This window comes from Scatophagus argus, chromosome 19 (assembly GCF_020382885.2).
Source record: "Scatophagus argus isolate fScaArg1 chromosome 19, fScaArg1.pri, whole genome shotgun sequence".
Classification (NCBI taxonomy): Eukaryota; Metazoa; Chordata; class Actinopteri; family Scatophagidae; genus Scatophagus; species Scatophagus argus.
Genome location: NC_058511.1, coordinates 5,007,254 through 5,022,518, shown reverse-complemented (window position 1 = coordinate 5,022,518; position 15,265 = coordinate 5,007,254). Strand labels below are relative to the sequence as shown.

Here is a 15,265-nt window from a genome sequence, read left to right as displayed (position 1 = left end):
GCGTCCTCACAGGGTCGGCCTGTTGTACCATTAAAATGCCCTCCTTTTGTCCGCTTCCAGCATATTGTAGACAACACTGGACTACACTTGTTCTTGCCATTGTTGTCAGTGCATGACTTATGAAAGAGAAGGAAGGGGCTGCACTGTCAGATATCCTATCAGATTAAGGTTAGAGTGGATACTCTGTCCACATGAACAGTGCTTTCAGTGAGCAGAATGTAGATTCAAATGCAATTTTGTCAATTAAATGTGAAGTGTTGATATTTGAAAACACACGAGGTCTTGCAAGTGACTGAAATATCTGATGTTGTGGGTCATCATTCACCATTTTTGCCTTGTATGACTACAGGATTTAAAGAGGTGTAAACTACAGTATGTTACCTGTTAATTTACAGTAGTACAGAATATTCTCAGGAGGCAAAATGAAAGCTTCTAAAAGCACCTACTCAACATTATTTCACACATCACACATTAGAAATGAAATGAAAATGCAGCCGTGGTTAAATTCAGTGCTGGATTTGTACAACATTGTGAGGTTTTGTGTGGAGTTTCAAATCAGCCCCAAACCAAAAGGCCTGGATCATAAACTATTGTATTTCTGTGGTGTGGCCTTGATGCTTTTCCCTGGTGATTTTAAACGTTAAACTCCACACTTGAAGAGCGTTACTGATGACGTGTTACAGTTCAACATTGTTGGACGGGTTTACACCAGCTAATCTTTATTCCTTTGTTGCAGCAGAGGATGACAAAGCCGGGGTTTATTGTCTCACTCTGTCAGAGACTTATTGACATGTTTAACTTTATGACTCATCACGATTATTCGCCCGACAAGTCAATCAGAATGTAGTCAGTGTAGTATTTCCACTATGGATCCCTTTGAGATTTACTGACTTTGTTTTAGCAGATGTCAGTCACTGCTGGTCCGCCTCCCTCACAGCGCTCCCTCCTGCCGCCTACATCCTGTCAGGCTCGTCACGCGGAGGCTGCACTCCTTTCTGACTGTTTCAGGCGTGACCATGCTTACTTTTCTTTCTGTTTGTACACCTAACAGTATGTTGGTCCGCTGCAGTGTTTACCAAGCTTTGATCCACGTCTTCTCTGCTTTTCTGGCTGGTTAACGACCTTTTATTGCACATTCTCAATGATATACGGACTGTGGCCTATAGCCATTACAGTCTGTTGGTTATTGTGACAATAAGTATACCAAAGATCAGCCACACGCCAATTTATAACCCCACATTTCAGTTTATATTCTTGCTTTCAGCTTAGCTAAGCCGCTCTACAGTCTTTTCATCGAATAGCCTGTGTCATAGCTGTGTGCCATAACTATGTTGCATGCAGTAAGCACAGAGTTGCAGGCCTGAGGAGTTTCATTTGCTGAGGGTTTTGCAGCCTTGTCAGAAACAGCAGAAATCCGCAGCGAATGAAAGCGATCAGGAATCTTGGCACGAGCTTTAGGCTAACAATCTGTGAACTGTGCTTAATTTGTGATCATGTGCAGTTTGTACTTGGCGAAAGCTAATCTGCAGACTAGCCAGAATACAGTAAGCAACAAGCCTGATGATAACACACACACACACACACACACACACACACGCTCACTTAGAGCAGAAAAACCACACTTTAGATTCCTAATGTGTTTGTGTTTTTAATGCTGTCCTTTTGGCAACTTCTCAGACCATTTTTGGGCAGCATAATTCTACTTGAGGTTCACTAATTTTTTAACTAAAAGCAGAGGATTTTTCTGTAAATAGTATCTCCTAAACTCAGCCACCATATTGGTTAGGCAGCAGGTTAAAGCAAAATTGCTGTATGCTTGTTGCATCCAACAGTTTTCTACAGTAGTTAGTTATCTGTACTGTGATTTTATTTAACCATACTGTCACTTTGACGTCATACAGTTCACTCCGCACTGCCTATTGTCCATATTGTGTTGTTTTGTAGTGTATTGTACCACACTGTGTTCATTGTCTTGTCTATACTGTTATTGCATTGTTGCATTTTGTATTTGCACTGTCTCTCATGTTAAATATGTGGGTGGTTTTTTTGTTGTTTTTTTGTTGTTTTTTTTTTTTGCTTTTTTTTAAAAAAAAATCAATGTTTTTAAAATCTAAAAAAAAAACAGCAAAATTGTGCCCCATAGTCTGCCTCACGCTTGGGAAGATTTATTGAAATCGTGTCAGTCCCGACCAGACCTGAGTCAGAAAAAACAGATGTATTTGTAAAATAATACGAAAAATACAATATTCTGCATGACTTAAATTCGATCTGAGGAGTCCTCGAGCTGCAGGTCTCCCTCATGTGACTCTCAGGCTGCAAAAGCCAACTGTGCACTAGATGGCACCTTTATCCAGCCTGCAGCACAACCAGGTGACAACTGTGACTGACAAAAAGAAGAGTGACAAAACAACAAAACACAAGGAGCAGATTTTGCTTCAGAGAGAAGAGGTGAAATCAGTGGAGGAAGCTCTGACCCAACAGGTAACACAATATATGAACCATATCCACCAACAGATCTGTCTTGATTTTGACTCCTCAGGCAGAGATGAGTGTTTGATTTCTGGGAATCTTCTGTTTTTCTACAAGCTGACCTTTAAGAACATGTGTGCAGATGTGACTTTCAGAATGTAGTCAGTGTAGTATTTCTGTTCATTCTGAACAAGTCTGTATGTCATCGACTTATTTATTTAATTTTTATCGCTTCCATTGTGTGTTTCTTTTCCTGAGCGCAAAATGCATGTGAAAAATTCTGTGAAGGCAATTTGTCTGCACACAGCATGTGAGCAAGCCGGCAGGGAGGATGTGGTTGTCAGCTCTGGAGATGGAGGTTCGCTTGGCATCGAAGCACAAAAGCAAAAAAATGTACATTTTTCCTCAGGCTTTCAGACATTAGCCAGATTTAAGTGATTTGCTTCACATATACATGCTGACTTTTTGAAAAATACCTCACAGGATGAAAAGGAGTCGTTATGTACAGTATCGTAATGATTCAGGGCTTCTGACTGACAAAGTACAGCATTTTAACTATTTTTGACCTGTTAATCAGGGAAATGCCTGCGCTGAGCTGCTATGATTGTCAAATGATGCATATCCACACAGATCAATTATAGTATCGCTTCCTCCGATTTTACATCAGCAGATGGATTTATTATTTTAACTTTGCAAATTGTGCTAAGATCACATATCACTTATCACAGAATCCAGCTGTTGGTTCATTCACACCCTTGGTAGCCTCATTTTAAAATTAAAATTAAAAAAATACAAGAAGTATAAATGATTTGAGTTTTTTTTTAGCCTCTAGAATTTAGCCTTAAAATGTCCAAATCTCTGCTACAGTTATGTTTTATCTTTTAATCTTTTAGTTAAATGTGCTTCATTTGCTTGTAGTGTTGCTGTCCTGTCAGAACCTCATATATTCAGTTTTTATGCAAACCAAAGAGGGTTTTTTTAATTGTTTGTTTAGTCTAAGAAGAAGCAGGATTTTCCTGAACCCAGCCCATAAAGAAACACAAACCAGCAGTAAATTAGTTGAGTAAAAAGTTCAATATTTGTCTCTGAGGTTTACTGGAGCAGAAGTATGGTTGCACAAAACTGCAATACACAAGTGAAGTACAGCAACTCGGTGTTTAGATGAATACTTTTAATTAAATTAGGTAAATGTATGTAGTTACATTCCACTGCTGCGTGTTAGGCATGTGTGTCCTCATGACTCCATGCAGAGATGCACTGGCGTTTCCACCTGTACTTCCTGTGTAAAACTTCTGTCAGAGATTTTCTTCAGCAAGCTGCCTGACTCTTGTCCTTCAAGTGCAAGAAAAAACATTATGTGCCCTCAGTCTGTCACTAATGAAGATACTGTCGAAGTCTGCTCTGCTGTCCATCTGGAGGACTTCATTCTGGTTGCCCAACTCTTGACTGCATGATCACAAAGAGCAGCTGATGTGTTGTGCATGACTTGATGGGCGAGAAAGTGAAACATGTTAGCGTCATTGTCACAGCACTTGTGGACTTTCAGTTACAAAATTCTTGCTGGTCTTAGTTTGTGTCCGTGTTTGTGCCTGTTTGTGTTGTAAGATTACGGCTCAGGACGCGTGGCAGCATGGACCCCACAGCAGATTTCTTGTCTGATCCACCTCTGTGGCAAAATGAAAGCTTCTTGTTCAACGTGACGGATGCTAACGCCACCTCTGTTCACACGATCCGAATGTCACCAGCGATGAACAAAGCTATCAATGTGACTTTAATAGTCTCCATAATCATAACCATGGTTTCAATGGGATGCACCATCAAGATATCCCAGATCAAGGTGAGTTCAGGCGAAAATCCACCTGTTTAAAGGTCGTTGTCTGTGTTTAGGGAGGGTGTAGAAGGTTTCTCTCTATCATGTTTTCTTTCTTTCCAGCTTCATATAGTGAAACCTAAAGGGGTGGTGACAGCCCTGCTGGCCCAGTATGGCGTCATGCCTCTGACGGCCTTTGGCTTGGCTAAGGTTGGTGTTTATTTTTAACTAAAGATAATAAACATTTTAATGTACTATAGAGGAAAGCACGTGAGGCCTCCTGCAGTCTAAAGTGATGTACCTCCATAAACTGATTTAATGCTTTGGAATATAGTACTGAGCTTTGCAGTTTCTTACAAGGTTGTGATTGGTGTATCAACCAAATTCTCTTTGTCGGGCAAACAGCAAAGGTAAGCTTAAATGGAGCTGGAATGATTTGTTGATTTATCATCTCCAACTAATTTGATAATTAATAAACTGTTTCACTCTGTCACAAAGACTCTCACACCTTCTGTTTTATTTCAGCGTTAAACTGAATTTGTTTTTGTTATTAATATAATGAAATATTAGCTGCAAACGTCATGTTTAGAAAAAAAACCCCAAAACTTTACACACAAAACTGTGAGCAGTTAGCAGAGAACATATTTGGAACAAACTGTTAGTTAACCATTAGCTAATGAGGAACTTCTAAGCAAATTTATAGAGTAGCTCATGGGGGGGGCGGTTTCCTGATAAACTCTGAACGAGTCATCCATTATTAATGACTTAAACACTAGTTACTGTTACTGAGTGAAACTGAGCAGTTACTAAGTAGTCCCTCATCACATCGTCATGATCTTCTGATTACGTCACCTTAAGCAAAGTGGTGCATTACACTGGGTGGCGACTGATAAGCAGTCTTCTTAATGCTTAATGCTTAAGCAGTGAAGTTGCATAAACATAGAAATGAAATGGACAAAATGGAAACGGTGATATTAAAAGACTGTGTGAAAGGTCCCTGCAGATCAGCTCTGGTGTCACCATGAGACTTTGTTATCAGGAACCGACACTGGCGGCGCTCTGTATGACCACGTTACCCTCTCACGCCGCAGGCTTTCCAGCTGTCTAAAATCACAGCCACGGTGATCCTGATCTGTGGCTGCTGTCCTGGAGGAAGCCTCTCCAACGTCCTCACCCTGCTTCTCCGGGGAGACATGAACCTCAGGTACACACAATCGTCCACACTGAAACTGCACTGTAAACTCCATTTATTCTTATACTAATGCATGAAAATCATCTAACATCGAGGTGTTATCACACACGAATGTTTGCAGTCAACCAAAAGCTTGATTCAATAGTCAGTCGGCTTTTTAAATTGTTTTTGGTGCTTTTCTGTTACAGAAAGGCCTCTTTTGAAACAGTGTGCATTATTGAAGTGTCTTATCGGGGTGGGAGTAGATCTCATCTTGTGGATAGAAGATTGTCTACTGCCACTGCAGAGAAAATATTCAAGGGGCCTTTAGGATGTCCCACCTGCAGCCCCTGGGGGCCACAATGTTCATTACACCTCTCAACAGGATGCTGTCAAGTAAAAGTCCGACCTCTCAATGATTAAGGAGCACCAAAATAAATGAATAAATAATAGGGCACATAATAAAGTTTGTTCTTGACCCCTCTGTTAAAACTGTCTTACTACGAGCGGGTTTGTGCAGAAGTGTAGCTGTTCAAATGTCTGTTTGAGCACCTTAAGGGCCTTTTCCTTCCATGCTGGCTTAAAATCTGAGGTTGAGTCTATACAGCTTTTGAGGAAACAGTCATTTAGCAGAATGAATCTTGTGCAGAAATCATTTCCTCAACCAAAAGTGAGAATGGTCCTCTGGGGCCAGTCATTTTTAGTTGTTTCCAGTCATCACCTGTGTTTCCCCTCAGCATTTTGATGACTTGCTGCTCCACCTTGCTGGCTCTGGGCATGATGCCTCTGCTGCTCTTCATCTACTGTCAGGGCTTCCCTCACCTGCAGAACTCCGTGCCCTACGTCAAAATCATTGCATCGCTTTTCATGGTCATCATCCCATGCAGTTTCGGCACGATCATCGGCCACTACAGGCCACAGTACACCAAGACCCTCAAAAAGGTAGGTGCAGCGTCAGAGGGTCAAGGGTCACCGCTGAGCTGAAGCTGTTGACAGTTCGTAAAACAAAATGAACAGGCAGCAGGGTTAATGACTATAATAATGAAAGTAAATATGCTCAACTCCTTGAGGTTCCAGCTTGTCGAAAGCTGCAGATTTGCTGAATTTTAGCGCACCTGACATCTGCAACACAAAAAAACACAGCATCTCCTTGAAACGAATCCGTTTTTGGCCATATTAGAAATTTGGTCTTAAACTTCCCAATAATTGCTTTACTTAAATATTCATTATTTTATCTATGAACATACATATATTTGCCGTAGTTGCAAAGTTTTAGGGCATTTACATACCAGGATTTTGCCTTATGTTTTAATTATCTTAATTTATCTTCCGCATTCTCGTAACTTCGTGTCACAGTATATGAGGGCTACACCGATTGAATGCATGAACACAGAATTCAAATGAAGTCTGATTGGTTTCATCCCTCTGCTCTTCTCAGGTTGGTGTCGCTACAATGCTAACCGCCGTTTTGCTGATCACCACCTTTGCCAGCATTGGCGTTGGACACTCCATCCTGGCGGTGCTGTCTCCTACCCTCATGGCCATCAGTGCTCTCATGCCCCTCATAGGCTACGCTTTCGGATACTTCATCCCTTTGCTCTTCAAACTCAACCAAGCGTAAGTCAAGGTTATCCGGTTAGCATTTGCTTTATGTGTCCATGACTAATGAATATGTCTTCCCATCTCCAGGGAACGGAGGACCATTGCTATGGAAACGGGCTGCCAGAACATCCAGGTGTGCACCGCGATTTTGAAGTTGGCCTTTCCCATTGAGATTATAGGCCCTCTGTTTCTCTTCCCCCTGGTCTACGGAGTCTTTGAGCTGATTGAGGCAGCGGTGCTCATCGTGCTCCTCAAGTGCTACCGAAAGTTCACAGAGAAAAGTAAGACTGAGTGGAGGAGGAGGACAAGGAGGTGTGGTCCTGTTTGTGCTCAAATGAAACCTGAACGATTCTGTTTTGGTTTTCTATATGTCTGTGGACTAATCTAACAAACCACAGCGACATGGATAAGGAAAATATAGCAGCTGCCATCTTGTTTGAAGTAACAGTTACTCATGATCCAAAACAGTAAAAGTCAGCTCCACAGGAACTGCAGTGTGAACAGAAAGAGGACTGAGGCCTCATCAGACCTGAACAGCACCAGAAAGGGAATTGGGCCCTCTTTCAAACAAACTTGAAGTGTGAAAGCAAAAAGAACCGAATCCCTTTTCTGTTGGTTCACTTTTCGGTTCACTTTAAGGGGACTATGGTTGGTTCATTTAAAAAATAATAAAAAATTGCATGTGAAAACGCTCTTAGTGTGCAAACAGAGCTGCACCATCACAAAACCTGAGAAACTTACTGATCTAAACCACTAACTGTTGTTGGAGTGAAGTGATAAAATTGTATTTTTGTGTGCATAATTTGAATGTGGAATTAAAGATCAGTTCTGTTGAAAGCTTCATTTCATAAAACAATCTGACTTTCTGTTCCACTTGTGTGTGTGTGTGTGTGACCTACAGCGACGTACCAGCCAGCGAACAGTGCCGTCGGAACAGCCGCCGAGTAAACTTCATGACGGACGGTGGAGTGACCAAGCCTCGTTGCTTGAGAAGAAGAGAAAGAAACCAATCGTGGAAAGTGCTGTTGCATGACCACATAACTGCAACTAAATTATAGCTGGAAAGTCACTGTTGCGAGTACTTTGTTTAAGAATATTATGAACTGTTGGCAACTTCTAAACTTATGTGTAAATGTTTCATTGTGAACAACCTTAAAGTTAAAATTATTTTATTGTTTAAGTCCATTGTCTTTGTACACCATACAAACGTCCATATATTTCCACTGAAAATAAAATCCTTACGTACAAAATTTTTTTTCATCCCCCCCAAACTCTTCGTCTACAAGTTCATTTGAACCAAAGTCACATCAGTCACAGTACCAACAAGTATTCTTGAGATTACATTGCTCACTTATGTAAAACAAAAGTCTGCAGTGCTGTACACAAAACCCTACACACACACACACACACACACACGAAAAGAAAATTACAATGCTAGAATACACTGCATTCTGTAAGCAACACCACAATGAAGTGTTCACTTTATCTCCTGACAAAATAAAAGTTTTAACAGTCAGCTGTAAGAAAATGTAAGACCCATGAAATGAAGAGTTAATCTACTGCACAGCTGTGCAACTGCTGGAACAATGAGCGCAACTGTTCAGCCTTCCTGACACGGAGGCTGGCGATGCCAATTATGATAGTGGTTTGCATTTCAGCTTTAAGCACAAATAAAAAAAAATTTCAATAATAAATCTTTTTTTTTTGATTGTTTTTTTTTTTTTTAATCAAACAAAAGTACATGCAAGCAATTCTAAGTTATAGATATTATATACACCACCTCTAGTGGGTACGGTAGGTCAAAACATGGGAAAATAAGTGAAAAGACTTGATAAATGTGGTGGTGACTAGAAAAAACATAAACCCAAGCATTTTCCATCGCAAATGATTGATCATTTGCAAAAAACAGTAAAGTAAGTTCTCACCCGACTTATCAAAATGATCCCAGCACTTCCTCTTCCAAGTTTTGCAAAAAAACAAAAACAAAAAACAAAACAATGTAGAGATTACAAACTTTACAGGCCCAGTTAGTGTGAGACTTGACTGGCGATTCTGAGTGATGAAACAATAGTGCTGGACCAGTAGTGGATCTGCAGTCTGGTTGAGATGGATATATATTAGGAGGTGAGGAGTCGCTGGGTGTCAACGTACATACGGGTCCAAATGTGATGTGCAATGAGAAGAAAGACGCGACCAACATTACCGCGCAAGTTAGTCAATTAAGGAATGCCCTGCGATGACAATAACATATTTGACTTGGCGCCGTCGTTTCCATCTGACGATGTTCCTGTGTTTGAAATTTGAAGAACAGAAACGCCGTGAGAACATCCCTGTCAAGGAAAAACAAACTTTGCCCAAAGAAAACTCTTGATCTTGGCTTTCAGAAGAGATCATGGGAACTCCAGTGTGCCAACTCATTCAAGGTGATTATACTGCTCAAAGAAGTTGGTCTAACAACACAGCTTCTAGCGCTGGCTGTCAGTAGAAGGAGAACGAGAACGGGAGCGCGAACGGGAGCGTGAACGTGAACGGGAGCGGGAGACGGAGGCTCTCTGAGCCGGCAGGGGGGAGGGCGGACTGGCGGACTTGCTCATCTTTGAGGTCCGTTTGGCGGGTTCCTTTGATTTGGGGGTTGGGGAGGAGGTACCGCCAGCTGGGGAGCCAGAGCGGGAGCGGGAACGGTTGTGGGCCTTGGCCGGGCTGCGGGAGCGTCTCGGGGAGCGAGATGGGGAGCGACCACGAGAACGGGACCGCGAACGTGAGGAGCTCTCAGAGCGGGAGCGACTTCTCGATCTGGGAAAGAGAAGAAGACTGGCATTAGGAAAAGGCCTTTATAACATAATATACTAATAGCAGAATTGTAACATCTAAACACTTTTTAAATAAAATCTTAACTTTATTCAAATTGTCACACAATTCTACGTGTGAATTTCCTTCCCTGAATCAAATAAGTCTCATCTCTCACAGCCCATTTTCTGCTAAATCTGATATATACATATATTTGCTCTGAGCTGTTTTCTTCATACATCACTTAGCTTATCCAGATTAACAAGATCACTGTGGAGTCGTCTAAAATGAGCCTGCTGTTCATCCCACCAGCTCACTTCTTTGAATGAGTCAAACACTGATTAGTGAGTGCTGGATGAAGTTATCTTGGATGCTAGCACGTCTCACTGTGAACTAAATCGAAAATCAGGCCATCGTCTGTGTGCAGGCTGGTGAAAAAAACAATCATCAGCTACATTTAGCCGACTTCTTCTTTAATATACATTGATTTTTATAATAAAATGAAAGGTGGGTCACCTCTTCTTGGATGCCTCAATGAGCTTGATTTTCCTGCCATTCATTTCCTTTCCAGACAATTTCTCAAGGGCGTTTTTCAGATCACTGTGAGAGGCAAACTCTACAACCCTGTGAAAACAACATGAGACAACATTGGCTAAAATAAATCAGATGGTAGTTTACATCAAATTGCAAATCTAAGCTCGAGATCATACGTAAGCGATTGTGAATCGCTTACGATGTTGCCATTTAATGCCAACAGAGGCAATGGTCTTACCCTTCGTTGACCTTGGGGCGATGAGCATCTGCAAATGTCACCTCTCCAGCTTGCCTCATGAAATCTTTCAGGTCCTACGCATGTAAACATCAGTCAACTTACGGAGAGACTCGGGACACAAACACAGTGTGAGACAGAAAAACAGAACAGATTTACCCAAAAAGAGAGATGGTTAGACTCTCTGAGAGGACTACACAGGCTACTGCAGATATGGAGGATGAGCCCAAGAACCTCAGAAGCTGTTTAATCAGCCAGACATTGAAGAAAAAGTGTATTTTTACAAAGAATACAAAAAACAAAAAACAGGTATAATGTGCCACAAATTAGAGTTCGGCCAATTTTGATGAGTGCGATTACTGGGCAGGCTGAGTATTCGCACCAGCTTTGACATTCTTGGACCCACAGCTCATTATAGCTAGAGAGACATGAACACCATCTGCATGAATTGAAGTGCAGTGGCGCCGCTTGGGCAGCGTTTGGCACTAAGAGCCCCATTTTCCCTGGCAAGGAGGGCACAGGGCTCCGCGCCGGGACCGCCCCTGTCTCGGCACCCCGCCTCAGTATAGAGAGTGAACAGGGTGGAAGAGAGGAAACTACTACCTGAGAGTGAGACCCTTTGGGGTGGGCCGCAGGCTCTCCGAGCCCACCATAACCTCGGGATAACAGCAGATTATATCCATGGGCACCTGGGAGGAATTCACACTCTCTCTCTCGCTCGCTCACGATGTGCGGGAACACCAGAGGGGGGAAGGGAGGGGGGGATATCGATCGATCGAAGCCCCTCAAATTAACGAACCATCGATCAATACGCCACCACCATCACCATCGACTCTCGCTCTTTCCTCTCCTTTCTCTCTGCCAACTCTCTGTTTCCTCTCTCTCGCTCTCAGCCTCACACCAGGCACCCCACTGCCTTCGACAGCGGGGCGTTGCGAGCGAGCGAAGAGGCCGCCAGTGCCTCTAGTGTGGAGCGAGCGCTCACATGACCAGCAGGCGTCAACTAGGAGTAGGACAGAGTGGCTGACACCACAGGCTCAACCCAGACAGAAGGACCCAGAAGGGGTTAACTCCACCATAAGCGAGCTCTTCCACATGACACAACAGTCAGGCTGGCAAATAAAGGGGTGAAGAATTGGTTAAAATTTGAAAAAAAGGAACAAATTACGTTTTTTGTTGTTACTGCTCTTTGACTCATTACTTAACTGCATGAGATGCAGATTGATAAGAGCGGTGCTTTTAAAAAGAACAATTTTGGCCTGATCACAACAAAATAGTTTCACTGTTTATGTATGTATATTAGCAACTGATTTGATTTCAGACTTTCTATGTTTTTAGCAGCATGTAAATTCTACAGTTGTATGTGTATGTTGCTGGAGGCAGAATGATGGAGGTGATAACTTTTTATGATGTTGCAGCTTTTAGAGGCTTGCTGAGCATAAAAGAAACATGAGGCAATACTAACCTGCCAGCTGACACGAGAGGACAAGTTCTCCACAATCAGGCGGTTCTCAGTGCGCATCGGAGGAGGGTTTCGACTGGAAACGAACGGAGGGTCAGTCAAATGAATGAGAATGGCACACACACAGACTTTGGCACGCAGCCTGAGAGCTAAACTACTTGCCAGTAGCAAGGATAATTCATGGCAAGGATCTTTAAAATGCAGCACACGCAGGGCTTGTGTTGCACTGTAAGTAAACCGTTCAACATTGCTACTCTAACAGAAGAAGAAACGTGAACTCCTGAATGCTGATTCTTCCCACATGCAGGTCAAAGCCAGAGCCATGTCACATCCGAGTTGGTGGTAATACCCACATTTTTTTCCCAGAATCTCCAACTGGTATTTGATTGTTAAATGCAAATGAAATTAGAAATGAAGAGTGCTTAAGAGTACTGTAAAAACATTGATAATCATTGCTGAAATATTACTGAAAAGGTACTTCTTCTGATTTGATAGTCAGTTGTTGAACACAGACAGACGTTGATACAACTACAAAGCTACTTGTTAGCTGCAACCAATGCTATAAGACATTTCATTGTGCTTTTGTATACAAATATCTTCCTTTAGCAGAGATGGACTGAAGTACTCAAGCCTTGTACTTGTTTTACTAACTAATTAATTCATGAGGGGATCAAAAACAGAATCAGTCAGATATACTTGAGCCCTAATGGCGAAGCAGTGAAAAGCTTTTTTTGTGTATTTACCCTGCAACTATATTTTTTGGCAGCCACTACTGTGCTTAGATTAACTTATTTGCACTTGTCTCATTCTATAGTTTGCTCATGGTTTGTAAATTATGCCGCTCCACCGCCAAGAGATTTGTCTTGTTTAGAATCCAGATTTGACTTATCACGTTGAGAATCACGTCCATGTGAACTCTCGGCACAGCTGTGGTTGTTAGGCTTAGTGAAGCCTGTGCTGGCCAAGTGTGGCTACAAATACTGTGGGTGGTGTGAAAATGTCACCTCCGACTGCTCTGGGAGCCTCGGCCATAGCGATCAGAGAAACGCCCTCCACCGCCGCTGGCTCCTCTGCCACGGCCACCCCGCAGACGTACACGGGCGTGCTCGATGGTCACCCTGAAAATCCAGAAATTAGTAATGTCTTTTATTTTGTTATATATATATATAATTTGTTTCTTTAGATTGATTGCAAAAACAATCAAGACACGGAGCACCTTTCATTGCACAACTCTTTGCCGTCAAGCTCATAAACAGCATCCTCAGCATCTCTGGGGTCATCAAACTCCTGCAATAAACAGAATGCAAGACATTTACGACAACACGTCTTAGCATCAAGCCCCTTTTACATGTCATTCTGACGCTGTGGCTTAGAAAGGAAGCTTCTTTAAGAATCACATTTACGGGACAGGACAATCCATCAAAATGGTTCAGGCAAATTAACACATTAACAAGACGCACCTGAGCTCACCTTGTGAGTTTGGATATTTATGTAAATGGGAGACTTTTTTTTAACATATATGTAAACATTTCTTAAGTGTAGACTGAACGTGAAAGTAATTTGAATCAATTACTCGTTTTTTTGCCGTGTGGGCGTGTCAACAAGCCGGACACACAAAGGAATAAAATAAAAGTCGTAAATAACCGGATATATATAATGTGAATACACGCCCAGACGAACAGAGCCTGGATAAGGCAGCCTAATAAGCACATTTTGTCGCTGTCAATACAAATTGTCAATTCAGTGTACAACTGGGCATCGTGCTCGTCATATCTGAAAACCTGCTGACCTACTTCCATGCAGCTGACTCACCACAAAGCCAAAGCCTTTCTTGAGGTCAATATCTCGGATGCGGCCGTATCCTTTGAAAAATCTCTCCACATCCTTCTCTCTCGCAGATGGGCTCAAACGGCCGATGAAAATGCGACATCCACTCATGTTGATCAAGTCGTTCCGGTCTGAGGAAATAAACATACTGATTTAATTGAGTAAGCTAACGCAGCCTACTGGGAATGAGAAACACCGGCCCTACAATGTCAAATCACAGATGCTCTATTTTAGCAGCAAGCTAACAAATCAACCATGCGGCCTATGCTACCAAATTTTACCGCGCCATATTACTAGCTAAACTAAGCTAAGGATACACGACACAAACGTTTATCTGCTTTGACAAAACGCGAACTGCATGCTGACATAATGGATCATTTCAGTCATTGCACGCATACCTTGAAGTGGTCCTAGTGCTATTTCTTAACTAGCTCGACTGTAACCGCTGACTCCGAAGTAAAACAAAATGGTGCCTCCGCACTAAACCAACCCTCGTACGACCAAAGAAACTCTAATAGGGCTAAATGTTCTTCTTCTACCTCCTAAAGGCAACCTGGCACCCTTATTGCAACACCGCCATCTTGTGGAATTAGATAACCTCTACGAAACAGAGGCCCTCGAACTTGTTTGAGACCTCCAATAAATCTTATGTCAGTGTTATGTTTTAGTTTCCTTCTGTTATGTGCTCAGTATATTAATACTGTACTCCAGGGCCCGGCTGTCTTATTGTATGTCCAAAAATCGAATTGCTAATAAAGTTTTAAAATGAGCACTGCACTGGCGCCACTGCAGAGCACTTAAAAAAAAGAAGAAGAAGTTCGACGAACGTGACGTAAGTTCCCCTCCGCCGCCGAATATGAACTGCAGTTTCTACTTCTGACCACGAGGTGTCGCTCAGATACAACAATACAGCACAGAGATAAGAACAGATCACACACTGTTCAACAGCTATTTCTTAATAGGCCTCTATGGCAAACACAGCAGGACAAAGGACATAATGTTAAAATACAAGTTGAGTCAGAAAGAGCAATTTCTTTTAATTGCATGCACAGGAAATTGTTTTTGAGAAGTAATTTAGAAGATACTAAGGTTTTAAGGGAAGCAAGCTCCCAGGTAGGTGATTTTGCTGTCTAATCACACACAACAGCATAATTCTGGAGTGTTGATGAAGAATTCATGAAGCAGATGTCGTACTAGCCTAAGTGATTTGCTATCTGTGAAGGGTGCTGCAAGGATCTAAACTCACTAATGTACTGTCATGTAGCAGGACCTCCACGTGCAAACAAGGTTCAGATCTTCTGGGATCCAATTTAATGTAAAATGAAATCATTCTCTTGACTCATACAAGCAGATACACATTGCAGTGGT

The 15,265-nt window shown here is 42.1% G+C and overlaps 2 protein-coding genes across 2 annotated transcripts; one reads left to right on the top strand and one right to left on the bottom strand.

Moving 5' to 3' along the window:
* Nucleotides 1-4,084: 4,084 nt before the first annotated feature.
* On the top strand, nt 4,085-8,085 carry slc10a1 (solute carrier family 10 member 1). The gene is made up of 7 exons (XM_046373921.1): nt 4,085-4,306; nt 4,403-4,489; nt 5,371-5,483; nt 6,188-6,392; nt 6,889-7,067; nt 7,140-7,374; nt 7,954-8,085. The coding sequence occupies exons 1-7, from the start codon at nt 4,100-4,102 to the stop codon at nt 8,083-8,085; spliced, it is 1,158 nt and encodes a 385-aa protein (XP_046229877.1). The 5' UTR covers nt 4,085-4,099.
* A 119-nt stretch (nt 8,086-8,204) lies between these two features.
* srsf5b (serine and arginine rich splicing factor 5b) lies at nt 8,205-14,582 on the bottom strand. Its single transcript, XM_046372229.1, has 8 exons — nt 14,296-14,582; nt 13,883-14,028; nt 13,287-13,357; nt 13,075-13,188; nt 12,074-12,146; nt 10,612-10,685; nt 10,356-10,463; nt 8,205-9,845 (listed from the first exon to the last, which is right to left on the bottom strand). The coding sequence occupies exons 2-8, from the start codon at nt 14,006-14,008 to the stop codon at nt 9,518-9,520; spliced, it is 894 nt and encodes a 297-aa protein (XP_046228185.1). The 5' UTR covers nt 14,009-14,028; nt 14,296-14,582; the 3' UTR covers nt 8,205-9,517.
* Between the last annotated feature and the right edge of the window lie 683 nt (nt 14,583-15,265).